At 42.3% G+C, this 27,945-nt stretch overlaps 2 protein-coding genes and 1 pseudogene across 7 annotated transcripts in view; 1 reads left to right on the top strand and 2 right to left on the bottom strand.

The window, feature by feature from the left end:
* EXOC2 (exocyst complex component 2) overlaps window positions 1–27,945 on the bottom strand; it is a 260,156-nt gene that overhangs the window by 141,101 nt on the left and 91,110 nt on the right. For all 6 annotated transcript variants that reach the window (XM_036347812.1, XM_036347811.1, XM_036347813.1 and 3 more), the window contains 2 exons: window positions 8,411–8,524; window positions 4,008–4,132 (listed from right to left, as the gene is read on the bottom strand). In XM_036347812.1, coding sequence (XP_036203705.1) covers window positions 4,008–4,132; window positions 8,411–8,524 — 239 coding nt within the window. The remainder of the gene's footprint in view (window positions 1–4,007; window positions 4,133–8,410; window positions 8,525–27,945) is intronic.
* Window positions 10,000–10,369, top strand: LOC118675308 (annotated as a pseudogene).
* On the bottom strand, window positions 22,453–25,118 carry LOC118675305 (maternal embryonic leucine zipper kinase-like). Its single transcript, XM_036347818.1, is given in 2 exon segments — window positions 22,453–24,789; window positions 24,791–25,118. Coding segments are annotated over 2 exon segments (1,947 nt in total). The 5' UTR covers window positions 24,880–25,118; the 3' UTR covers window positions 22,453–22,931.

Here is a 27,945-nt window from a genome sequence, read left to right as displayed (position 1 = left end):
GGGGTCCCCTGCCCGGGCCTGACACCTCTGCCGGAGGCCTCAGGCCTGGTCAAGGGGCCGATCTGGTGATTGCTGATCGGAGGGTGATGAGGGTCAACTCCTCTGGCCGAGGCATCAGGCCTGGGCGGGGGGCAGAGCCGGGGATTGGGGGGCTATGAGGGTCCCCTTGCTCAGGCCTGAAGCCTGGGTCAGAGGCGTCAGGCTTGGGCGGGGGGTGGCGCAAGCGATCAGAGGGAGATGGGGGTCCCCTGCCCAGGCATGATTCCTGGGCCAGAGGCATCAGGCCTGGGCTGGGGGCAGAACCAGTGATGGGGGGAAATGAGGGTCCCCTGCCCAGGCCTGGGCAAGGGGCCGATCCTGCGATTGGGGGGTGATGGGGGTCAACGCCTGAGGGCTCCCAGTATGTGAGAGGGGGCAGGCTGGGCTGAGGGACACTCCCCCCCCACACACACATCCAGTGCATGAAAACCAAAGCCTGACCAATAATTAGCATTTTTAAAAATTATAGATCAATTCCACCTAAGACTATAGTCAAAAATTTTTCTAATGAGTTACTAATAAATCAAATGTTACAGTACATTAAAATATCCAGAGAACCTACCTAAAGAATAAAGATTTCTAACATATACAACTTTATATATATATTTCTAATTTTGTAATATGTACTCATCTAAGCTAAGGAGAGAAAAAAAACCCAAAGGAAATATATCAACATATTAACATGATTATCTCTACAATGGAATTACAATAGTTCCTGCTTATTATTTACTATTTTTTATAATATGCATTTCACTTACATTAAAAAAATAGAAAAGCTATGTGTTTAAAATTTTCAAATTTACTATTAAAATCATTTTCTATATGGAATATAGTGAGTTGCTTATTAGTAGTAGTCACCATTATCTTTGTTAAACTTTGTTTTTCCTTTTTAATTCTCACCGGAGTATATGTCTTTATGGATTTTTAGAGGGAGAGAAAGGAAGAGAGAGGGGAAGGGAGAGTGGGGACTGAGGAGAGTGGGGACTCATACTAAAGTTTACAAGGGAGGGAGGGAGGGAGGGAGGGAGAGAGAGGGAGAGAGAGAGAGAGAGAGAGAGAGAGAGAGAGAGAGAGAGAGAGAAAGAAACATTGACATGAGAGAGAAAATTCGATTAGCCGTCTCCTATATGCGCCCCAAATGAGGATTTACCCACAACTTGGGCATGTGTCATCACCAGGAATCAAACCTGCAACTTTTGGTGCATAGGTCAATGCTCCAACCAAGTGAGCAACAAGGGCCATGGCTCTTTGTTAAACTCTGGGGTGGAGCCACAACATTAGTAACAAAGAAACAGAATTTCCGGAGGATGAGGCCCAGAAATCAGGATTTTGAAAAGATTCCCAGGTGATTCTAATGTGCAGCCAAGGTTGAGAACCACTGCTCTAAACAGACTTGACCACTGTGGGCAAAGACCTGCAGCTGAGAGGGGGCAGGTTCTGGGTGTCGAGATCCAGAGCGTGGAAGACCTCCTGGGGGAACAGTGGATCTGGAAGCCTGTGTGCTGGGTCAGAGACACGCCTGCCTCCCACCCTCCCCTGCCCTGCACATAGACGTGCCTGGACTGGGGTGAGGAGGAGAAGGAGAACTAGAGGGAAGGAACACTGAGTGTTTGTTGGCGGCCATGTAAAAAGGACTGTGACCCTCACCTCCCGCTGAGCCACTCCCTAAGGCAGCAGGAGACGAGGGTCTGAGAGCAGCCACACAGCTTTGTGGCCGTGACCAAGGCACCAAGATGGTGTCCATGCAACGGGGCTGAGGAGGCGTCAGAGGACCTCACCCCAGAAAACCCAATAGCTCTTTGTGTGAGAGAGAGAAGGTGGCAGGGAAGGAGGGAAAGAGCAAATTGGACTCAAGAGGCCTCAAGGCCCAGATGAGGAGAATATACCAGGGATCAGCATGGACTTGAGCTCTGAGGTGAGGGTCAAGGGCAGCTGGGTGGGGGCCAGCCCAGACAGAAGACTGAGGTCCAGATGTTCTTGACCTTGCTCGGTTCTTTGGCACCTCTGCCTGAGATATAAACTGTCTGACATGGAAGTACAACTCCAGAGAAGGGGGTTAAATAATAAGTTAAATAATATTTTGTTTTTGTTTTTTCACTTGGCAGAATGGGGGCTGAACTTAGGTTTGGTTACTAAATAATAAAGAAAGCAACATTTCTTGCACACCCGACTGTGTGGTCTGAGTTTGCTGCTGCCTATAAACCGAGAAAAAGTTGTAAAATTAAGTACTAATCTCTAGGGTTTAGGTCAGACCGAGGAGTAGTGCCACTCAGCCAGAAACTGGCTCATGGCTGGCCAGTGCAGTGATGGTGGCAGGAGCTTCTCCCACCTCCGTGGCAGCACTAAGAATGTCCAACTAACAGTTTAGGCCCGACCCTTGGGGGCCTAAGCCTTTAGTTGGACATCCCCCGAGGGCTCCCTGGCTGCCAGAAGGATGTCTGACTGCAAGCTTAAGCCTGATCCCCCGGGGAGTGGGCCTAAGTCAACAGGTGGATATCCCCCAAGGAGTCCTGGACTGCAAATGGGCGCAGGCCGGGCTGAGGGATGCACCCTGCCCCCCCCCCCCACCACCAGTGCACAAATTTTGTGCACCGGGCCTCTAGTTATAATTATAATAACCTATGAGAATGGCTAATCATATATGCAAATTATCATTTGTATAGGTACTAGGCATAGTAATAACTTAATTCTATTTGTTAACACTAAACTGTTCATATATGCTCAGGTTTCTATTGTGGACATAACATTGACAACTTAGAATATCAATAAGGTCAAAGAAAGAAAAACACACTCATCAAAAACTAGGGGGCACAGCCCAGCTGGTGTTGCTCAGTGGTTGAGTGTGTGAACCAGGAGCTCAAAGTTGAATTCCACTTAGGGCACATGCCTGGGTTGTGGGCTTGGTCCCCAGTAGAAAGCGTGTAGGAAGCAGCCGATCAATGATTCTCTCATTAATGATGTTTCTATCTCTCTCTCTTTCTCCTTTCCTCTATGAATTCATAAAAATATATTTTAAAAAAATAGGGGGCACAGAATATTTATTAAAGAAGCCTATCTAACTTCTCTGTTCCATCCTGGGCATTTGCATTTTATCCCATCAAAAACCTCATTTCTACCTGTAAGGAAAGAGCTGTACCAGATGCACATTTCACTTGTCAGAAGTCAACTAAGCATGTTTGGCCCAGGAAGAAGGGGCTTTAAAGACAATAAAAGAATTTCTGTACTTTAAGAATACAAATTAATTTTAAGATTTAGTCTTTCTGAAATGAAGGTGTGGCACCTTGTCTAGTCAGTACTTAGCTATGTAGGTATCAGGCTATAAGGGTCTTTGTTTTTTAAAAGAATTGGGCTAACATTTATTAATATATTTTACTTTTCACTAAATAAATAATAATTTGATTTCTATTAAAGACAGTTTTAGAGGGGAAAACCTATCTAATATCCTTCCCCGAAATGTCTAAAACTATGTTATTTCTATTTAATACAATTTCCATTACATATACAGATGAGGATATGCAAGGTGAACAGTTAAATATTGTGTATGGTACTGTTGGGATGATGGCTATAAAGGATATATTACTATCAGTCTTTTCAAAACCAAACATACAATGGGTCACATTTATAGAATTAGTCACATGTGTAAGACAGTGATGGCTAGGGATTCTTAAAACTCTAGAATTTAACCCATTGGAATTTAATTTCTTATCGACCCTGGACACTGGGCATTGTGGAGAAGCAAAGTGGTCTCCTATTTCACACATGGGTCTACAAATCCTCATAGACAAATATTTAAAGTATCAAGCCTTCAAAGAGATTCCAGCCTAGTCTGCAACAAATATTTATGGCACATTTTATATCTCAACTTTTATAAACACAGACAGAATGGCACACCCTGTAAACACTCTGCAAACATAGTGTCAGGTTTCTGTTGTGGAAGCCACAGCAGATGGCTCTCAGGGTCACCTTACCTGCAAGAGCATCCTGGGCTTCAAAGAAAGTACTAAGACCCCCTTTCACACAAGCCAGGCTGCCCTCACTCTTCTTGTTAGCCTGTCTCTTCAGGTTAGTGACTGCCATTTTGAGCTGCTCAAAACTGAAATGAAATAAAGAAACGAAAAGTTTAACACTCCTAACAAGCAAAAAAGAAATAAGATAATGCATTAAGTATAAAATACTAAAGCCTACATTAAGATACAGACTAGTATGTTACCAGATGAAAACAAAGGCTTTCAAATTCTTACCTAGAGCTAAAAATTTTAATTGTGAATGCCAAAATTACAGCAGCTAGAAAAAATATTAGTAACACTCAAGCGGTCAATCCAAATATATGACTAGAGGCCTGGTGCATGAAATTCGTGCACGGGGAAGGGGGATTCCCTCAGCCCAGCCTGCACCCTCTCCAATCTGGGACCCCTCGGGGGATGTATGACGGCCGGTTTAGGCCCGATCCCTGGGATCAGGCCTAAACCAGCAGTTGGACATCCCTCTCACAATACAGTACCACTGGCTCCTAACTGCTCACCTGCCTGCCTGCCTGATGGCCCCTAACTGCCCCCCCCCCCGCCCGCTGGCCTGGTCGCCCCTTACTGCCCCCCCTTCTGACCTGGTCATCCCCAACTCCCCCCCCCCGCTGCCAGCCTGGTTGCCCCAACTGTCCCCCTTGCCGTCCTGGTCGCCCCACGCAGCCTGCTATTCAGTCGTTTGGTCATGCCTCACTAACCCCCCTGCTGGCCTGGTCATCCCACGCAGCCTGCTGTTCGGTCGTCTGTCCAGTTATTTCGGTCATGATGACCCCTGGCTTTTTATATATTAGGATCCTTATGATGGAAATATACATGCAGGTATTTTTATGACCAATATACTAGTATGTCATATATACATATGCCTGGTGAAAGGTTCTGAATATCATTTCCCTGATGTTAAAGCCTAGATCCGTGGTCGGCAAACTGCGGTTCCCGAGCCACATGCAGCTCTTTCACTCCTTGAGTGTGGCTCTTCCTAAGCCTTAGGAGTACCCTAATTAAGTTAATAACAATGTACCTACCTATATAGTTTAAGTTTAAAAATTTGGGCTCTCAAAAGAAATTTCCATCATTGTACTGTTGACATTTGGCTCTGTTGACTAATGAGTTTGCCGACCACTGGCCTAGATCATGCAGTGGTTGGAAGCCTTCTAAAGCAGGATCTTCTCTGTAAGTTCTTTTTTTGTTGTTTGTTTTTGTTTTTGTTTTTGGAAATCTTTGCATTTTAAAGACTGAAAATATCATCAGACAAGTTCACTTCTTTTAGTGATTTTTTTCTCTGTTTTTTTTTTAGAGAGAGAGAGAGCAAGTGAGATGGATAAAGAGATAGAAACATCAATGAGAGAGCTACATCATCCATTGGCTGCCTCCTGCATGACCTCTGCATGCCTCTTACTGGAAATCGAGCCCACAAACTAGGCGCATGGCCTAACCAGGAATCGAACTGACGATCTCTTGGATCATGGGTCAACATTCAACCACTGAGCCACACAAGCCAGGTTGTATGTTCATTTCTGTATTCCAGACACAAACTGAGCACACCATTGTCCTTACCATCAACAGTCAATCCTGTCATTAGCAGTGGAATCACAGAAAAAAAAACTGGGGAAGGTTTTCAATACACAATCTAAATAACTAAAAAGACCACAATATTTTATATCTCAAGCAGAGAAAAAAATAGGTAGTCCTCAGTATTTCAGAAGTTTTATTTCTACCTGGGCTAAGAAATTAGGCTATAAAACTTTGAATATATTGAGTGCCATGATAGCCCTACACAGAAAAGAGGTCAATTCTGACTTATAGTAACAGAAAAAGCACATCCATAATGTAAAATCAGAACCACCTATACTAATAATAGAGGGATATGCAAATTATCCGTGATGCCATCACATCATGACCAGTCAGCAGGGTGGGTGGGGCTGTGGGGCCTTGTGTGATTTTTGTCCCACCTGGGCAGACTCCCCCATGGCCCTGCAGCCATATCCTGATGCGGACCCGGGGTTTACTAAACTTTACTTCCCACACCCCCACCCCCTGCCCCAGGATCGTGCTGCCCGCAGCAGGGTGCCCCGGCAGCCTTCTGACAGGCTAGCAGCCTGGGAGAGCCAAGTGGGGCGGGGGTGGCAGAGAGCCACAGATGGGTGGGGAGGCCGGAGCCAAGTTCCCAGGGGTCTGAGGACAGTGCCTGACAGGAGCTTGGACCATAAAGAAGGAAGAGGAAGCAACCATGGGGAGCTCTTCCAATCCTCCTGCACGGACACCCTACTCCAGCTCCCACACCCCCGGGGAGTTGGGGAGGCTGACCTGACAGGGAGAAGACCCAGCCTCAGGGGTAGCCATAGCCCACACCTCTGACTCCCGATCTCTTCCCTCGTCACCCCCACCAGGGGCGACCACAACAATAGCATGCCAGCGACGACCTATCAGCACCCCCGAGGCCACATACAATTTAAAGAATGGCGCCAAGTGGGGAGGTTTGACAGTTACTCCCCCTTTGGCCTCAGTGCCCCACTAGCGCCCCCCTACGACCCCCCAGCCAGCGCTTCCAGGGATGAACACCACTACAGGGCTACTGGCAAGAGCATGCCCCTCCGAGGCCTGTGGAACCCTCTCCAAAGCTTTGATAGCTACAATCCCAGGAAACAATCATGCCCTCCTCCCCTAATCAGTACCTGCTTCCTGTGAGGGTACCCGTGGGCTTAAAAATAACAATCACTTACTTGATGAAACATTTCTAAGTTTATTAGCTCAGAACCTCCTCATGACAACCCAGTGAGGTAGGCGGAGAAGAGATTACAATAACCATGGTATATGCATATGTATTCAGAAATGAAGCTCAGACAGGGAAAGTGTCAAGCCCAGTGGTTCCCAAGTTGCAGCACACGCCCCACAGGGGGGCAATTTGATTTTAAGTGGGGTCAATTTGAGGATGAGTTAACAGTGAACTTTTTGCATTTCCTATGGTTCTAGGGGGCCTCATCTACAGTGTATCCTATATAATAAAAGGCTAATATGCAAATGACCGAATGGTGGAATGACCAGTCACTATGATGCGCGCTGACCACCAGGGGACAGACACTCAATGCAGGAGCTGCCCCCTGGTGGTCAGTGTGCTCCCACAGGGGGGCTGCCGCTCAGCCAGAAGTCGTGTTCATAGCTGGCAAGCACAGTGGCAGTGGTGGGAACCTCTCCCGCTTCTGTGGCAATGCTAAGGATGTCCGATTGATGAATTAGTGGGCCTAAGCCAGTGATGGTGAACCTATGACACGTGTGTCAGAGGTTACATGCAAACTCATTTTTTTGGTTGATTTTTCTTTGTTAAATGGCATTCAAATATATAAAATAAATATCAAAAATATAAGTCGTTGTTTTACTATGGTTGCAAATATCAAAAAATTTCTATATGTGACACGGCACCAGAGTTAGGTTAGGGTTTTTCAAAATGCTGACACGCTGAGCTCAAAATGTTTGCCATCACTGGCCTAAGCAATCAGTCAGACATACCCGCAAGGCTCCTTGACTGCGAGAGGGCGCAGGCCAGGTTGAGAGAACCCGCCCCCCCCCCCCAAAAGTGCACTAATTTCGGGAACCGGGCCTCTAGTCTCCTATAATGAAAGATTTCAGACATTTGCTTTAAAAATTTATCAGGCCAAATTTATCCTATGTATATACCAACTTTTCCTCATGTTTTCTACTAATGGTTTTCCTAATATAGATGAAGAATTTCTCCTAAGTTATATTTTAACAAGTTGAATTTTCAAGAATATAAATTTTAAGCAATAAAACATTCATTAAAGCATTTTTATTAAATATAATTGTTTTAAAACAATCTGCAAAAAAAGTTAAAAATCTGATCTTGTAGAGAAAATGGGTAAAATGTAATTAGCAAACAAAAAGGAACACTTTAATTTAGATATATAACCTTGTCCATTTTTTGGCCTAGTTTTACACCAAGTCTTTGCAAAATGATAAACCAAGTCATCTTCCTTTGCTCTGTGATCTGGGAAGAAGGTGTGTTTCCTACATTACACCAAGACTTGAAAATTTTGTTGAGTTGGGAAAAGTAACATTCAGACACATAAGTTTTATTACATAGCTAAGACTCAGCAAAGTTTTAATGGGTTGCACGAATAATGAAACTGATAGAAGCAACACGATAGTAAGGAATAAGGACCCTCTAATTAATAATCCGATTTTATAAATAAGAAAATAGGTACCCTGAGAGGTCCACAAGCTCACCCAAAGTTAAAGGGCTCTGAGGGAACTAGACCTAAAACCCACATCACTGAATATTCCTCTTTACTGCATCTGAGTGAACAACTCACAATCAACAGTTCCACATCACTAACCTGGTGGTTGAGTGGTTCTCTATCAGATACCAGGCAGCTGAAAAATTCTCACTTGTAAAATCAGCACTCATTCCAGGAAACAGCATTTCCAATTCCTTCTGGGGAAATTTACTTCTGTGGGAGAAAAAAAACTTTACAATATAGTTCAAGTTCTATTACTTACAAAGATGTAACAGATATCCAGAAGTACCTAGTATAACAAACATGAATACAAACCATTATAATTATTTATTTACATAATGAAGCCTATATTTTTATGTATATAGAAATATATTTCCTACACCTCAGCTGATTTCTTATATATCAATTAGAGGGCCGGTGCACGAAATTTGTGCATGGGTGAAGTCCCTAGGCCTGGCTGGCGATCGAAGCGCAAGCATCTGGCGTGAAAGGGCAGGTCCCAGCTGAACTCTGGGCCCTGGGAAGCACCTGGGGGACTGGGCCCCCACCTGCTCCACTCCACCTGAGACCCCATGTGGAGATGTGGTGAGTGCAGCCAGATGCCGCGGGCCAGGGTGCAGCATGGGCCTCTCAGCCACCCAGCAGTGCCACATGGAAGCTGGGTGGGCAGTGTGCTCTCTCCAGACTGGCCTCGCAGACTAGCTCCTGAGCAAACCCATGGGGAGCCCAACTGTCCCCTGCGGTTCTGGCAGCTGGGCCCAGCTCACCCAGAAGAGGCTGGGCAGATGTGGAGCAGGTCCCCTCTGCACGGCGGCTTCCCCGGTGCGCGAGCACTGGCATCTCAGGGGAGGGTAGCAGGGGGAGTGAGAGCAAGCTTGGAAGACACCCCGCATTCTCACAGCACCTCCATCCCCATCACCCCCACCCCCAGGTAGCTGGTGAGAGGTTGCAGGCCCCCACCCGAGCGCCACAGGAGGCTGGTTGCTGCCACCACCCCCAGCTTCCTGTCCCAGCTAGGGCCTGGCCCCAGTTGGATGATCAGGGCCTGCTGGTCGCTGGTCACAGTCTGCGGGGCGATCAGTTGCCCCCCCCCCCCCCACCTCCCCATGACCAGCTCACTCAGTGCTTGGGAGCCAGGCAGCAGCCCCGCCCCCCCACCGCCGTCACTGGTAGCTATATGCAGGGTGATCGATCTTGGCCTAGACCACTGCCTGGCTCCCTCCGCACCTGAGAGCCAGGCAGTGGCCCCACCCCAAACTGCTGGTCACCATATGCAGGGTGATTGGACTCCCGCTCGCACCTGCCTTGGCCTGGCACTGCCCGCTCACCTGCTCCATCATCCCACCACAATCCCACTCTCTTTGGGGCCCACTGGGGCCGGCAGCACCTCCACTGCTGCCCACTAACAGCACCACGTCACTGATGCCCACCATGTTCTGGGCTGCCCCTGGTGGTCAGCGCACGTCATAGTGCGCGGTCGAACTCCCAGTAAAGGGGACAATTTGCATATTAGACTTTTATTATATAGGATTCTCAATATATTTAATAGGAAATTAACTGAAATGTAGAAATTCCATTAGCACTATAAAATTAAATGTAAGATAATATAAGCACTAAGTTGATACTTTATAAAATCTATCCAGAGCCAGTGAGTGAGCACAGGCCTATTTGGTAGCAGTAGGGGAGCAATGCCTAAATCAAAGGAACTTGTTTCTTCAGGCTCTACTGGCAGTGATTCTGAGAATGAAGTTGACAAAAAGTGAAAGAGGAAAAAACAAGTTACTTCAGAAAAAACTGTAAAGAAACAAAAGGCTGGTGAAACTTCAAGAGCCCTGCCATCTTCCAAGCAGAACTGCAGCAGCAGAGATAACATGTTTCAGATTGGGAAGATGAGGTATGTCAGCATTCGGGACTTTCAAAGAAAAGTCCTAATTGATACCAGAGAATATTGGATGGATCTAGAGGTGAAATGAAATCAGGAAGAAAAGGTATTTATTTAAATCCTACCAGCTGAAGGAACAGATTTCTGATATTGATGATGCAATAAGAAAACTGTGAACTCAGAGCCATATAAAACCTGTACTGTTCCAGTTGTTTTAATATGTCATTTTACATTGGCTTTTGTTTTTTAAATGATGTTTCCCCAGCTATTGTATATTTGGATTGCAGAACAATTGGTCAGAATATTTGTTTTAATGTGCATTATTTAAAATGTTCTCAGAGCCGAAACCGGTTTGGCTCAGTGAATAGAGCATCGGCCTATAGACTGAAAGGTCCCAGGTTCGATTCCGGTCAAGGGCATGTACCTGGGTTGCGGGAACATCCCCAGTGGGAGATGTGCAGGAGGCAGCTGATCGATGTTTCTCTCTCATCGATGTTTCTAACTCTCTATCTCTCTCCCTTCCTCTCTGTAAAAAATCAATAAAATATATTTTAAAAAAAATGTTCTCAGTGAAGCTAATTATCAACTTTATTCAGGGGGATTGCTTTGGGCCCATCATCTAGTGTAAAATCAAATCAAATAATACAATCTTTACTGTTGTGGCCTCCTTTAATCAAAAGAATTGGTACTATTTAAGGCCAAAAGTTAACAGTTTATAGACCTTTTAATTTAAACTTGGCTTTTACATTCAAAAGGATTAATACTGTGCTGAATTTATAAACTTGACCTATGAAATTTATAGTTGGTCTGTTTGCTTCTAAACAAACTAGAGGTGCGGTGCACAACAATTTGTGCACTCAGGGACGGGGGAGAGGGGGATCTCTCAGCCTGGCCTGTGCCCTCTCGCAGTCTGAGACCCATCGGGGGATGTCCCGCTTGTTTCATTCCCACCTCCCTCTGCCCCCCGGCCTGGGTTGTTTCATTCCCGCCTCCCTCCGCCGCCCAGCTTGTTTTGCTCCCGTCTCCACCACCCGGCTTGTTTTCGGCCGCCTGGCTTGCTTCGCTCTCAGCCAGTATATGCAAATTAACTGCCATATTTGTTGGCAGTTAATTTGCATATCATGCTGATAAGCCAATGGGAGGTGTAGTGAAGGTATGGTCAATTACCATTTTTGGCTATTATTAGATAGGATGTCTAGGCTTTGATTTCCACCTCAGTGATACTTTAACTTTCCCCTTTTTAACTTGATCTTATTTTCCCTTAATAACTTGTCATGTTCTGTTTTCATTTTACTTTTTGCCCTTTTTCTTAAATATATTATGCTAATCTGGAAAACCAGTGAATCTGTCCAAATGTTAGTTATCTTAATAAGGTACTTGTAACTAAAATATTATATGAGAACTATAATCACTAATTCAACTGTATTAAATATTAGGAAATATAGTTTGATAAACAACATGCATGGCTTGTATGAAAACTCTGAGCAAGTAAGCGTTATGTCATGACCTGTAGCATTCTGTGTAGTAGTTATCTTATTGCTTAGTCTGCAGAAAATAATGACTTTGATGTCTGATTTGCTTTCATTTATTAAACATGTTCACCATAGGATGATGTCTATAAAATCAGATATCCTTAAGTTAGACTAGGATTTAATAAAAATTGTGAAAGCTTAAAAACAAACAAATAAAAACAAAATCTATACAAATATGAAATCAGTCCTTAATGGGTAAAAATAAAAATCTGGACACAATGAAATTTAGTAACATTAAATCAGTGTGTTAAAAATTTCTTAAAGACATATGAAAGCTGTTTTAAGGCATACCAGGTCCACATCCGAAATAATTTTAAGCAAAGCTTATGATAATGCAGCTCACTTTCCTCCCTACATTTTTTTTTTAAATCCTCACCTGAGGACTTGTTTTTTTATTGATTCCAGAGAGGAAGGGAGGGGAAAGAAAAACATGATGTGAGAGACACATCAATCCATTGCCTCCCCTATGCACCTGAACCAGGGATGGGACCCACAACCTAAGTATGTGCCCTGACCAGGATTGAACCTGCCACCTTTTGGTGTATGGGAAGACGCTCCAACCAAGTGAGCAACACTGGCCAGGGCTCTTCCATATATATATATATATTTAAATATATTTTATTCATTTTTTTACAGAGAGGAAGGGAGAGGGATAGAGAGTTAGAAACATCGATGAGAAACATTGATCAGCTGCCTCCTGCACAATCCCCACTGGGTATGTGCCCGCAACCAAGGCACATGCCCTTGACCGGAATCAAACCTGGGACACTTGAGTCCACAGGATGACGCTCTATCCACTGAGCCAAACCGGTTAGGGCCGTATATTTTTTATGTCAAATTCCATATAAATTCATTTATTTATTAGTTCAAGTACTAATTAAATATTAATTTAAGTCAGACTCCATGTTAGAGGTCAGACAATTGTGTCTGAGAGCAACAGTAACATGGGCAGACCTTGCCCAATGAGGACTAATTAGCTAGAAGGCCTAACTATATCCCTATCCCTTCATCTGTGTAGGATGAAGTCCAAGTTCTGTAGTAAAGTGTCTCCATGATCTGAACCTGCTTATCTCTCAGGACTTATATCTGCTACTCTCATCCTCAAACCTGAAGTTTCAGCAACTTTAAAGGCATTATATTTTCCTGCACATACCATGTTTGTTGGTACTTTATTGTTACTTTATTGTTTGAATTGAAATGTGTTCCTCACCCACATACACTGAGGAAGCCAATTCACAGGGTATGAATAGGACACATTATTTTATAGCCCAGTGCCTCCTTGTTAGTTTCTTGTTGTTGTTGTTTGGGGAGAGAGGGCTATTTATTTTTTTTGTTCTCAAAGTATCCATTGGAAATTTATTATTATGCATTAGGAAGCTTAACTTTAAAACCAACAGCACAATAAAAAGATATGTCATTTTGTTCACAGCAGATCAGGTTTCAAAATATATTTTCATTAAAATGTATTCAGTCAGTATATAATCTTTATAAAAGTTATACATATGTTTTTCTGGCAACATCTTCATTACACTTATTTTTTAACATTATTTTTATTGTTGACACTATTATAGATGTTCCCCATTTACCCACTCCTTTGCCCAACTCCACCCAAACCCCTCCCACCATCCCTCTGGCCATCACCGCACACTGTTGTCTGTGTTCAAGGGGTGTGCATATACGTTCTTTGGCCAATAACTTCACCTTCTTTCATCCAGTGCCCTCCTCCTCCAAACACACACAGACACACACCCTCCCTTCTGACATCTGTCAGTCTGTCTCATGTATCTATATCTTGGTTCATTAAATTCCACATGTAAGTGAGATCATATGGTATTTTGTCTTTCTCTGACTGGCTTATATCCCTTAGCATAATAATATCCAGGTCCATCCATGCTGTTCCAAAGGTAAGAATTCCTTCCTTTTTCGAGCCACATAGTATTTCATTGTTTAAAAGTACCACAGCTTGTAAGTGGATGCTGCACTGACATGCTCCCAGGAACAAACTGGTATTACAACTAAAATACTGAAAAACTTCCAGAATAATCAACAGAACACTCACAGGAGAGAAGCCTGACACTGGAGGTCCAAAAGTGGAGACCACACAGTAGCTGGTAGGAGGGACTTAGGCGGGAAAGGGCTGGCCTGGGAACCAAAGACAAAAACTGAAGTCCCAAGATATCGCAGGTGTGGGGTGGTGCCACTGAGAACTCTGGGATCTAAACCACAAGCTGCCCCCCCCCCGCCCCCCCAGCAGAGAGCAACAAAACTAAGGAGGGTATCAAATAGCATCTGGCTGTGAAAAGCAGCTGGGTGTTGTCTGCCAGAGAGTAACAACTGAAAATTTAGGAACCTTCTTAAAGGGAAAAGTACAAAATTCCCTGTGGAGCCCACCCACCGTGTGCTCTGACAGAGGGAAGGTGAAGTGGAGCTGTGAGAACAAACGCCAGGACTGGGGGACTCAGGGAATAGAGCTGAGAAGGCAGACATCCCAAGTATCTTGGGCTGAGTCATTCCCTCACGCAGTGGAGGACATCTTTCCCACAAAGACATCTGCCTTGCCTGGGAGGAAGACAGTTGACATACCCTACTGCAAAAGACCTTGTCCTGAGACCACTTAAGAGATTAAAAATAACAATTAGCCTCCAGGCAGAAGCAACCCCTGCTCGGGTGTGGAAATAAGCTCTCCCCACAACTGAGGACCATTGCCTGGGGGGTTGGGGGGGAGGGGCAATTCAAGTAGGAATCCTATCAGTCTGTAGGCAGAGGTGGTCTCCGGAGGCTTTGAGTCTTTGCCTGACCTAATTAGTCAGAAATAGCCTTTAACACTGTCCTGCATGAGAGATTGAGATGTGTGGAGGTTCTATGTAATACATAGTAACAAACCCAAACAGAAAGCCAAAATGAGGAGACAAAGAATCCCCAAGTGAAAGAACTAGCGAATTCTCCAGAAGAAGATATAAATGAAGCAGAGATAAGAAATTTATCTAAAGCAGAGTTCAGAGTAATGATGGTAAAGATGTTCAACAGTATGAAAAAAGCCATACACTAACTATGAAAAAAGAACAGTCTAGGATAAAGAATGAAATAACACAAATAAAGAACACATTGGAAGAAATACACAGAAGATTAGGGGAAGCTGAAGATCAAATCACTGAATTAGAAGACAGAGTTGAAAATATCACTCAATCAGAGAACCAGAAAGAAAAAACAATTAAAATACAGGAGGACAGTTTAAGGGAGCTGTGGGAAAACGTGAAACATAACAATATTAAAATAGCAGGTGTGCCAGAAAGGGCAGAAAGGGAGAAAGGAATAGAGAAGGTGTTTGAAGAAATAATGGCAGAAAACTTCCTTAATCTGGTAAAGGAAAAAGTCACATAAGTTCTGGAGGCACAGAGAACCCCAAACAAGAAGAACCCAAACAGACCCATGCATAGACACATCATAATTAAAATGCCAAAAATTAAAGACAAGGACAGAATGTAAAGGCAGCAAGAGAAAAGAAAACAGTTACCTACAAAGGAGTTCCCATAATACTGACACCTGATTTCTCATCAGAAACTCTATAGGCCAGAAGCGAATAGCATGAAGTACTCAAGGTAATGGAAAGGAAGGATCAATGACCAAGATTACTATATCCAGCAAGGCTATCATTCAAAATAGATGGTCAAATAAAGAGCATCTCAGATTAAAAAAAAAAAAAAGAAGAAGTTAAAAGAGTGCATCACCACCAAACCAACATTACAAGAAATGCCAAAGGGATTGTTGTAATAAGAAGAAGAAAGAAAGAGAGAAACCTAGACATAAAGAATTAAAATGGCAATAAATAAGTACCTAACAATAACACCCCAAAATGTAAATGGATTAAATGCTCCAATAAAAATGTGTGGGATAGCTCAAAGGATACATAAATATGACCTAACTATATGCTGTCTACAAGAGACTCACCTCAAAACAAAAAACACACACAGCTTGAAAGTGAAGGGATGGGAAAAAATTTTCCATGAAAATGCAAAACCAAAAAAAAGCTGCAGTAGCAATACTCATATCCCACAAAATAGACTTTATAATGAAGGCTTCACAAGAGATAACAAAGGTCACTTCATAATTCTAAAGGGATTGATCCAACAAGAGGATATTACCCTGGTAAACATATATGCACCAATATAGTAACACCTAAATATATAAAAAAATTCTAGAGGACTTTATCAGAGAGATTGACAATACAGTCACAGAAAGGGACTTTACCAGCCATCTTACTTCACTAGATGGATCTTCCAAACAAAAGCTTAACAAGGAAACAGAGACTCTAAAGGACACACTGGATCAGATCGATTTACGTGAAATTTATATAACATTTCACCCCAACGAAGAAGAATATGCATTCTTCTCAAGTGCACATGGATTGCTTACAAAGATAGACCACATGTTAGAACACAAAACAAGTCTTTACAAGTTCAAGAACATTGAAATCATATCAAGCATCTTCTCAGATCACAGTGGAATGAAATTAGAAATCAACTATAGTAAAAACACCCTAAAACATTCAAACATATGGAGGCTAAATAGCATGTTATTAAACAATGAATGGGTTACCAAGGAGATCAAGAAAGAAATAAAAAAGTTTCTGGAAAAAAAATGAAAAGGAACACACAACCACCCAAAATCTCTGGGACACAGCAAAAGCAGTCCTGAGAGGTAAGTTCATAGCACTACAGACATATCTCACAAAACAAGAAAAATCAGTAATAAACTATTTAATCCTACAACTTAAAGAACTAGAATGAGAAAAACAAGGAAAGCCCAAGTAACTAGAAAGAAGGAAATGATAAAGATTACAGCAGAAATAAATAACAGAGACTATAAAAACAATACAAAAAAAATCAATGAAATGAAGAGCTGGTTCTTTTAAAGGATAAACAAGATTGTTGAACCATTACCCAGACTTATTAAGAAACAGAGAGAGGACCAAAATAAATAAAATCCGAAATGAAAGTGGAGAAGTAACCACTGACACCACAGAAATACAAAGGATTGTAAGAAAATATATGAACAACTATATGCCAACAAGCTGGACAATGTGAATGAAATAGACAAATTCCAAGAGAAATACAATCTCCAAAAACTGAATCAGGAAGAATCGAAAAGCCTGAATAGGCCAAAAACAACTGATGAAATAGAAGCAGTAATCAAAAAACTCCCACCAAACAAAAGCCCAGGTCCAGAGGGTTTCACAGGGGAGTTTTATCAAACATTCAAAGAAGAACTAACAGCTATACTCATCAAACTATTTCAGAATATCCAAGAGGAACACTTACAAATGCTTTTTAAGAAGTCAGCATTATCCTAACTCAAAAAACAGAAAAAGACACTTCAAAAGAAAGAATATCCAGGCCAATATCCCTGATGAACATAGATGCTAAAATCCTCAACAAAATATTAGCAAATTACATCCAGCAATATGTTAAAAAGATTAGAAACAATGATCAAGTAGGATTTATCCAGGGATGCAAAGTTGGCACAATATTTGCAAATAAATAAATCTGATATACCACATAAACAAAATGAAAGACAAAAACCACATGATCGTATCAATAGATGAAGAAAAAGCATTTGACAAAATCCAACACCCAGTTTTGATAAAAACTCTCAGCAAAGTGGGAATAGAGTGAGCATAACTAAACATGATAAAGGCCATACATGACTAACCTACAGCCAACATCATATTCAAAGGCCAAAAACTAAAACCATTTCCCCTAAGAAGAGGAACAAGACAGGGATGCCACTTTCACCACTCCTGTTCGATATAGTACTGGAAGTGCTAGCCATAGCAACCAGACAAGAAGAGGGAAAAAAAGGCATCCAAATTGAAGAAGAAGTAAAAGTGTCCATTATTTGCAGATGACAAGATATTGTACATAGAAAACCCCAAAGTCTCCATCAAAAAACTACTAGACTTAATAAATGAGTTTGGCAATGTAGCAGGATACAAAATTAACAACCAGATATCTATGTGTGTTAAGATGAACCCACAGAAAGAGAAACGAAAAAAACAATCTCATTTACCATAGCACCAAAAAAAATTAAGATACCTAGGAATAAACTTAGATAAGGATGTAAAAAACCTGTACTTGGAAAACTATAGGACGTTGAAAAAAGAGATAGAGGAAGACATAAATAAATGGAAGAATATACCATGTTCATGGACTGGTAGAATCAACATAATTAAAATGTCCATACTACCCAAAGCAACCTATAGATTCAATGCAATTCCCATTAAGATATCAACAGAAGCCAAGGCCGGTCTGGCTCAGTGGATTGAGCGTCGGCCTGCGGACTGAGGGGTCCCAGGTTCGATTCCGGTCAGGGGCATGTGCCTGGGTTGCAGGCATATTCCCAGTGGGGAATGTGCAGGAGGCGGTTGATCGATGTTTCTCTCTCATCGATGTTTCTGACTCTATCTCTCTCCCTTCCTCTCTAAAAAAATCAATAAAATATATTTTTTTTAAAAAAAGATATCAACAGAATATTTCACAGACCTAGAAAAAAGTCTCCAAAAATTCATCTGGAATAAAAAAAAGACACCAAATGGCAGCAGCAATCCTGAGAAAGAACAAAGTTGTAGGGATCACAATACCAGATATCAAGCTATACTATACAGCCGCTGTTCTCAAAACTCCCTGGTACTGGCACAAGAACAGACATATAGACCAATAGAATAGAACAGAGAACCCAGAAATCGACCCAAGCCATGATACTCAATTCATATTTGACAAAGGAGGCAAGACGATACAATGGAGTCAAACCAGTCTCTTCAATAAATGATGCTGTGAAACTGGACAGATACATGCAAAAAAATGAAACTAGACCACCAACTTACACCATACATACAAAAAAACTCAAAATGGATAAAGGACTTAAACATAAGATGGGAAACCATAAAAATCTTAGAAGAATCCATAGGCAGCAAAATATCAGACATATGTCCTAGCAATATCTTTACCAATACAGCTCCTAGGACAATGGAAACTAAGGAGAAAATAAACAAATGGAAGTACATTAAAATAAAAAGCTTCAGCACAGCAAAAGAAACTATCAAGAAAAGAACAAAAAGCCCACTGCATGGGAGAACATATTTGCCAATGTTATCTCGGATAAGGGTTTAATGTACAGGGAACTCATACGACTTAACAAAAGGAAGATAAACAATCCAATACAAAAATAGGCAAAGGACCTAAATAAACACTTTTCAAAAGTATACATACAGCCCAGCCAACATGACTCAGTGATTGAGCATCAACCTATGAACTAGGAGTTCATGGTTCAAGGCACATGCCTGGGTTGTGGACTCTATCCCCAGTGTGGGACATGCAGGAGGCAGACAACCAATGATTCTCTCTTACCATTGATGTTTCTATCACTCTCACCCTCTCCCTAACTCTCTGAAATCAATATATATAAAAGGATAATATGCATACAAATTGTCCCCGTGGGAGGTTGACCGGGAGACCAGGAGTTTGATCGCTCGCTATGACATGCGCTGACCACCAGTTGGAAGGCCCCGATTGGCCCTGATTGCCAGCCAGGCCTAGGGACCCTACCCGTGCATGAATTTTGTGCACCGGGCCTCCAGTATCCTATGCAGACATTCCTCAGGTTATGTCAGACTCAATGTATGTCGTTTCATGCTTACATCACCATATCACATTTATAAAAAAAAAAAAGTTCTGTCATTTCAACGTATGTACATATGTGCTTTATTTTTTTATTATTTATTTACCACAAGTAAACGTCAGAAATTATTATCTTTCTTTTAAATTTTTTTTTATTGTTTCACTTCATTACTGCTGTGTATGTGCTCCATGTGAGTGATGTAGGTGCTTTTGTAGATGGGTTCCTACAAAATCGCGTTACATCACGCTATAGGAACGGATCTCGGACGTAATCCGAGGATTTTCTGTATAATAAAAGGCTAATATGCAAACTGACCAAACGGCAGAACCACTGATCGCTATAATGCGCACTGACCACCAGGAGGCAGACACTCAATGCAAGAGCTGTCCTCTGGTGGTCAGTGCGCTCCCACAGGGGGAACCCCGCTCCACCAGAAGCTGGGGCTCACGGCTGGCAAGTGCAGTGGTGGTGGCGGGAGCCTCTCTCTCCTCCATGGCAGCATTAAGGATGTCCGACTGCTGACCTAGTCCCACTCCCTGCGGGCTCCTGGACTGCAAGAGGGTGCAGGACAGGCTGAGGGACCACTGAAGTGCACAAATTCCGTGCACAGGCCTCTAGTCTATACTAATAAAATGGTAATATGCTAATTAGACCGGACATCTAATTAGATCCTGCCTGACAAAGCCACGGTGGAGGGGGCTGAGGCAGAGGTGGTTAGGGACGATCAGGCTGGCATGGGGGAGCAGTTAGGGGATGATCAGGCCGGCAGGGGAGGGCAGTTAGGGGGCAATCAGGCCAGCAGTGGAGGGCAGTTAGGGGGCGATCAGGACAGCTGGGGAAAACAGCTAGGGGACGATCAGGCTGACCAGAGAGCAGTTAGAGGGCAATCAGGTCAGCAGGCAAAGGTGGTTAGGAGCAATCAGGCCAGCAGGGGAGCAGTTAGGGTCATCAGGCCAGCAGGCAGAGGTGGTTAGGGGCGATCAGGCAGGCAGGCAAGTGATTAGGAGCCAGCGGTCCCAGACTGTGAGAGGGATGTCCGACTGCCGGCAGTCAGGATATCCCCTGAGGGATCCTGCATTGGAGAGGGTGCAGGCCAGGCTTAGGGACACTCCCCCCTCCGTGCATGAATTTCATGCACCGGGCCTCTAGTATATGCATAAAAAAGAAAGTAGACATACAGAAGGCCAAGAAACATATGAAAACATGCTCAAAGTCACTAATCATCTGAGATATACAAATCAAAACAACAATGTGGTACCATCTCACACCTGTAAGAATAGATACCATTAACAAATCCACAAATGACAAGTGCTGGTGAGGATGTAGAGAAAAAGGATCCCTCGTACACTGTTAGTGGGAGTGCAGACTGGTACAGCCACTGTGGAAAACAGTATGGAGTTTCCTCAAATAATTAAAAATGGAACTTCCATTTTACCCAGTAATCCCACTTCTAGGAATATATCCCAAGAAATCAGAAACACCAATCAGAAAGAATATATGCACCCCTATGATCACAGCAGCACAATTTACAATAGCTAAGATTTAGAAACAGCCTAAGTGCCCATCAGCAGAGGAGTGGATTAGAAAACTTGGTACATCTATACAATAGAATACTATGCTGCTGTGAAAAAGAAGTAACTCTTACCATTTGTAACAGCATGGATGGACCTGAAGAGCATTATGCTAAGTGAAATAAGCCAGTCAGAGAAAGATAAAAATCACATGATCTCGCTCATTTATGGTATATAATGGAAAACATAAACTGGTGAACAAAAATAGAGCTAGAGGAAAAAAATATTTTAGAATACAATAGAAGTAATCCTGTTATCTGAAGATTTTTAATATTTCCTACAACTTTTGTGATATTATACTATGTAAGTACAGTTTTGGTAATACTATTTAAAGTCTTTTTTTGAGATATTAATGTTTATTACATGTAATATTATAATATTTAAAATCATTAAAAAATAATCCTATATAATAAAAGCCCAGCGACCAAACGGTGGAAAGACCACAACCACTGGTTGACCAGTTGCTATTACGCACACTGACCATGAGGCGGCAGATGCTCAAAGCAGGAGCTGCCCCCTGGTGGTCAGTGCACTCCCACAGTGGGTGCACCACTTGGCTGACCAGGATGAGTGGTGCTCCCACAGCGGGAGCAGCAGCTCAGAGGGCGGGTCCACAGCCACTTGGCTGACTAGGATGAGCAGCGCTCCCACAGCAGGTTGATCCCTGCAGGCCACACTGCCCACAAGTGCACGAATCCCCTGCACTGGGCCTCTAGTAATAATTAAAAAGAAATAAATGTACCATAGCTTTTTTTATCCACTCATCTACTGATGGGCACTTGGGCTGTTTCCAGATCTTGGCTATTGTAAATAACATTGCAATGAACATAGGGGTGCATATATTCTTTCTGATTGATATTTCGGGATTCTTAGGGTATATTCCCAAAAGTGGGATGTGTGAGTCACACGCCAGTTGCATTTATCATTTTTTTTTTTTTTTTTTTTTTAGGAAACTTCATACTCTTTTCCACAGTGGCTGCACCAGTCTGCATTCCCACCAAGAGTACAACTAGGGTTCGCTTTTCTGCACAATCTCACCTGCACATGTTGTTTGCTGATTTGTTGATGTTATCCATTCTGTCAGGTATGAGGTAATACCTCACTGTAAATTTAATTTTCATCTTTCTGGTGATTAGTGACTTTAAGAATATATTCATATGTCTATTGGCCATTTGTATGACCTCTTAGAGAAGTGCCTATTCAGGTCGTTGGCCACTTTTTGATTGGACTATTTGTCTTCCTGGTGTTGAGTTGTATAAGCTATTTTTATATTTTGGAAATTAATCCCTTTTCAGATGTATCATTGGCAAATATGTTCTTCCATCCAGTGGGCTCCCTTTTATTTTGTTGATGGTTTCGTGTGCTGTGCAGAAGCTTTTTAGTTTGATATAGTTCCACTTCATTACATTTATAAATACAAGATTTACACAACACTCCATCAAAAATATTTTTAAGACTTCTTACGAATATCTACATATATTCCATACCTATAAAACTTTCAAAAGAGTGCTCTGTTAAAGGTAAGCCCTAGTGCAGTGATGGTGAACCTATGACACGCGTGTCAGAGGTGACACGCGAACTCATTTTTTTGGTTGATTTTTTTTTAACTTTTTTTTTTTTTGACAGTCACAAATGGTTTTATTTCAGAAAGAAATTACACATTAAAAGGAGACACAGTTAAGAGCCTACATTCACATATGGAAGTGAATCTAGGAAAGTCAACAGTTGCTAATACACAAAGCCATATGATTAAAAAAGACAGAACAGATAATGACAGATGGGCTAGCCTTAGATTCATCCACAAAATAATATCTTTTGTTTAAAAACAAAAATATATTGGTCTTTAAGATGGCTCTTTGGAAAGGAGTTTCTCATTCCAATGGACTTTGAAAATCGAACAAATCACACCAGTCTCTGTAGCACACCCATCCTCGTCCAGCAGCATGGAAACCATCCATCAGTTACACCTTGCAGCTAGACAGGATGTCTTCCACTAATCTCTTGTAAACCCAGGCATCACCCTTAAGTCGCTGCCTCCTGATACCCACCACATCAGGTTTCTGAAGCTGGCATACTTCTAGTTCAAACTGCATTGTCACTTTGCCAAAATCTGACTGTGTTTGACACTTCAGTGTATAGCCCTTCCGCACAAAGTCAACGTGCTTCTTTGGAAGAATAGACATTATTTCATTCAAGAGCTGATCTGGATTCACCAATCTGGTTATAGTCACATTATAGTGAAGCTTTAATCTTCTCGGTCCATCTTTGGCACAGCCCTTCCTTTTGCTCCTGGTAAACACAGTAATAACCTTATCCAAGCCCCTTTCAAGGCTCCCAAACACTTTGGTTCCTTTCCTTTTTGGAGTATCCTCTACATGTGCTTGGTTGAGATCCAGTTCCACTGAGCGACACCACCTTTCAGGGCTAATGACACCTGTCATTAACTTCTCTGTTCCTGCGGAATTTACTGGCATTTTAATTGGGGTTTCCTCCAGGCACTGGTTTCTAACTTTCGAGGGTGTAGTGTAATGATTTGGTGTAGTGAGTATTTCTCTTTTATGCTGGTTCTTATTAACTGGAGTCTTTGGCTCTGGAAGTACAAAGCCATCTTCACTCTTTACAGCAGACTTGGGAGTATATATATTCTCTTTGTTCTTTAATTTATTGGTAGATGCTTTGCATGAAACTGGAGTTAATGATTTAGATTCCAAACCGTTTGATTCTGTCCAATGCTTGGCAAACTGTGGTGTTTGGGGAGTAGCCACACCTGTTGATGAACTGTCGTCATACCATTCATAGTCTATTAATCCAGCCACATAATTTGCATCACTTGTGGTCATATCTTCTAAACTCAGCTTCTTTGACTTGACATTTGTGAATGGGGTACCACTGACTTGTCCCCAGGAAAAAGGAGGAAGCTTTAAACGAACTGGTTTCCCCCGAGCCTTCTTGGCTAGAAGCAGAAGATAGGTAGCTGTGAGATGATCATATTGCCACAATGAAATTAAATCCTCCATTGTTTGCCTGTTGTTTTTATGATGTACAGAAAGTTCCGTTATACAATCTTCATCAAGGTGAATAAGAGGATTCTAGCTTTGCCACTCAACAGGACAGTTGTAATCTTGCATGATCCAGGGACGGTTCAATAGATTTTTCACAGAAATCCGTTTCTTTGGGTCCACCTGTAGCATTTGTTGAAGAAGCAGAATGCTACTGGGAGAGAGCCACTTAGGAACCTCATATTTCCCTTTCATAATCTTCTTGTACAAAACCATAACATTATCATCATCAAATGGTAGAAAGCCACACATAAGTACATATAAGAGTATGCCCATGCTCCAAACATCTGCCTCTGATCCCAAATACGATTTGCCTTGTATTAATTCGGGTGCTGCATAAGTAAGACTCCCACAGCATGTCTGTAGATGGTAGTCCTTGTTACCCTTGGGTTTCGCACAGAGACCAAAGTCAATCAGCTTTATTTTATGATATTCATCAAACAACAAATTTTCCAGTTTGAGGTCCCTGTGAGCATAGCCTTGGCTGTGCATGTAAGCAACTGCAGAAACGATCTGACAAAAGACAACACGGGTCTCCTCCTCCGACAGGCGATCCTGGGAAATTATGTAGTCAAACAGCTCTCCTCCAGGGCAATACTCAAGAACCATGAATATTTTGTTGGTTGTCTCCAACACATGGTAGAGTTGACATATATGCTGATGTCTCAGGTTCTTCAAGGCATCAATCTCTGTTTTGACCCGGGGCAAATCACTCCCCAGTGCATTTTTATCCATGATTTTTATAGCTACCATTTTTCCTATGGCAGGCAAGTTTGACCTTTGCAAAGCCACCTGTCCCAATAGTTTCATATATTTCATAGTATTTGAGAAGCTCATCATAATCTTTCATACTCCTGCTGGAACTTTACTCAAAATTACAAAAAGGACCTTTTAATCTAGCTTAACCTGCATGAATGGGGCAGGAAAACAGCAGAAGCACAGTCAGGTCCTCAAGCTGATGGAAAGTTGGTGACATAAAATGAAACATTTCTGCTTCCACTGGAGTGGCAAATGTTACTCCAGGCAAGGAGATACCACAGAGGACAAAATCGATTCTCACTGGGCACCTGAGGGGCAGAGGGCCGGGCAGGGCGCGGCCGGGCACAGGGACAGAGGCGCCCGCTTAGGGTCCGGGCGAAGCTGAGAGACCAAGAGTTCCTCCAGGCCTTTCAGATCCTGCGGTTCTGATTTTTCTTTGTTAAATGGCATTTAAATATATAAAATAAATATCAAAAATATAAAACTTTGTTTTACTATGGTTGCAAATATCAAAAAAATTCTATACGTGAGATGGCGCCAGAGTTAAGGTTTTTCAAAATGCTGACACACCGAGCTCAAAAGGTTCGCCATCACTGCCCTAGTGAATTGTTCATTTACTGGTTCAGCAGAACTCATGTAAATCTTTAAAGCTTTCCTTGTCCATAAAACATCTTGAAAAATTAGCAAGACACATACTTTGAAACTGAGCTTTTTAAACCATCATATTTTAGAAAGGATTTTGATATGCATATTCTCATGAAATTCAAGTCAGATAAATGATGGACAAAACACTAATTGAAAACAAATACATACTACACAGAGCTGTTAAGGCAGGAGTGTGATTAATAAGAAAAGTTGAGAAGTAGGACACAGGAGATGTGGGAAGGAATAAACAGTAATGCATTATATGAGACCAGGGTCTCTTTAAATTTTATTCAATGGGGGAAATTATCACTATCCTGGAAGAAAACGTTGGCAGGTCTGATGACTTCTACTTGACTCTTATCTGACAGAGACTTGATGCTACATTATTATAAACACAGCTTCAGTTCAGAAATTAGGCAACCTAGTCCAAGAGCAACAGTCTATCTTCACCCAAAAGTACAGTTTGAGCCCTGGACTTGCAGGTAACCAGACCCCTTAGGCACAATTTTACAATGACCTGGAGCCTGCTCTCTCCAGTGAGGTTCTCATTTGGATTCAGAAAATACCCCTTACAAGGAAGACCCATCTACTGTCCACATGCAGTGCTCTAGTGCTCTTGGGTACCAGTGCCTCTGTTTCACAACTACAAGGAACATTTGTACTTGGGAACCCTGTGGAAGCCCCCTCACCAGGCATGAGTGAAGAGCACACATTCTCCCCTGTGGAGAGCGGCTACAGCATTTGTACAGGTTCAAGCCTCGTATTAATGAGAGGGCACGGTCCTCTCCTGGCAAAGCCCTCCCAGCACAATTATAGCCAAAGGCTATGGTTGTAAGCTTGACCTTATGGTCTGAACCTGTGGTCCCAGGTAGCTGAGTGATGTAGGCTGCAAGAGGTGCAGCAAGTGCTTCCAAAACAAAGCTTGATAGAGTTATCAGGTGCATGTAATTAAGTAGATTCAAAACTAAAAAGAACATAGTAAACGTCCTGGCCACGCCCTTGCTTTGCCTCATGGGATCCGACTATAAAATAAAGACTCATCTTACAGGCTGTGGCACTGTCTCTCCATCCAAAATCAGTGTTCCACCTGGCCCCAGCTATATTCTCGTCCGTTTTCTTTAATCCTTCACTGCCCGCCCCCCCTCTCCACCCCTCAGGTTCACCACTGATCATGCTGGATGTGGTTCACTCCCCACCTTCCCTTCACAGCCTAGCAGAGCTCTCAAGAAATCTTATAAATCTTTAATTATCTACTGGCTCTTCTACTTTGTCCCTTCATACTCGCTAAAAGCGCAAGGAATGCAAGCATCATTCCATGATTTACTTTGTAAACCCCATACTTTAATCTAAAGTCCAACATTTATTATGTTAATACTTCAGTCAAAAGAGAAAAAGGCCCACAAACTATGATGTTTTCTTTTTTAGTTGGGGGCGGGGGCTGCCTAACACTATAGTAACAAACAAGAAGATGGGATAAGACTTTAAGACAATCATGGATATGAAGCTCGCACCACCAGAGACTAAGCCAGCCTTAGTCTTCTTGGTTTCTTCACTGGTTTAACAGTTAAAAGATTACAATCTAAATCTTCTTGGTGTATGTGTGTGTGCGTGCGCACACACACACACACACAGGCTACATAAGCTAGTCGGTCACCTCACTTACAGAGCCTGTGAAAGAGAGCTGGAGAACTCTGCATTTTAGAAGTTTATTTTGGTTGGATTCTTCATGCTGGTTTGATATTTTACTTAGTAATAAAATCCCATCATCTTTGGAAGTTTTTCTCATTTTATTTATTTGTACATCATGCTTCCACGTTAGAACTTTTGGAGAATATAATGACTGAATGGAGACATAGTTTGAGCCCTAGGTAAGTAACTAGAAACTCTCCCTTCTGATAGGCATCGGCTATATCCCATAGTTCTATATTGATTACTGAGCAGTGTCTGTTTAGATCCTGTTTCAAGGATTCTGTAGCTTTGTCTAAACTGAAAAGAATAGCCTGATGAATGAGTGTGGTCTGTCATTTACGTGAGAGAGAGGTTCATAGTGGCATGCCTACGACTTCTTTGTCAGCCTTACTTCTCTATAATACTTACACTAAAGTTCTCTGTAATGCTAACAATTCATTTTCTCAGAAAATTAAATAATCTTAACAGAATCAAAAAGTAGTAGAGAATCACCTGATATCAACTAAACCTCTACTAACAGTCTATACGACTTACTCAATTATGTGAAATCTTCATCTAAAAGGGAAGAGTTCCAAACTCAAAGATTAAAGACAGTTGACAAAAAATTTAGAAAAAGCCCTCTGAGAAACCAACCTGAGCTTCCTTTTTGTTGTTGTTAATCCTCACCCAAAGATATTTTTCCAATGATTTTTTTTTTCAGAGAGTAAAAGGGAGGAAGGGAGTAGAAGGAGAGAGAGAAACACTGATGTGAGAGAGACACATTGACTGATGGCCTCCCACACGCACCCCAACCAGGGCCAGGAATCGAACCTGCAACCCAGGT

This window comes from Myotis myotis, unplaced genomic scaffold (genome assembly GCF_014108235.1).
Source record: "Myotis myotis isolate mMyoMyo1 unplaced genomic scaffold, mMyoMyo1.p scaffold_m19_p_2, whole genome shotgun sequence".
In the NCBI taxonomy this organism is placed as follows: domain Eukaryota; kingdom Metazoa; phylum Chordata; class Mammalia; order Chiroptera; family Vespertilionidae; genus Myotis; species Myotis myotis.
Note: the sequence above shows the minus strand (reverse complement) of the source record. Positions and strands in the feature narration are given on the sequence as shown.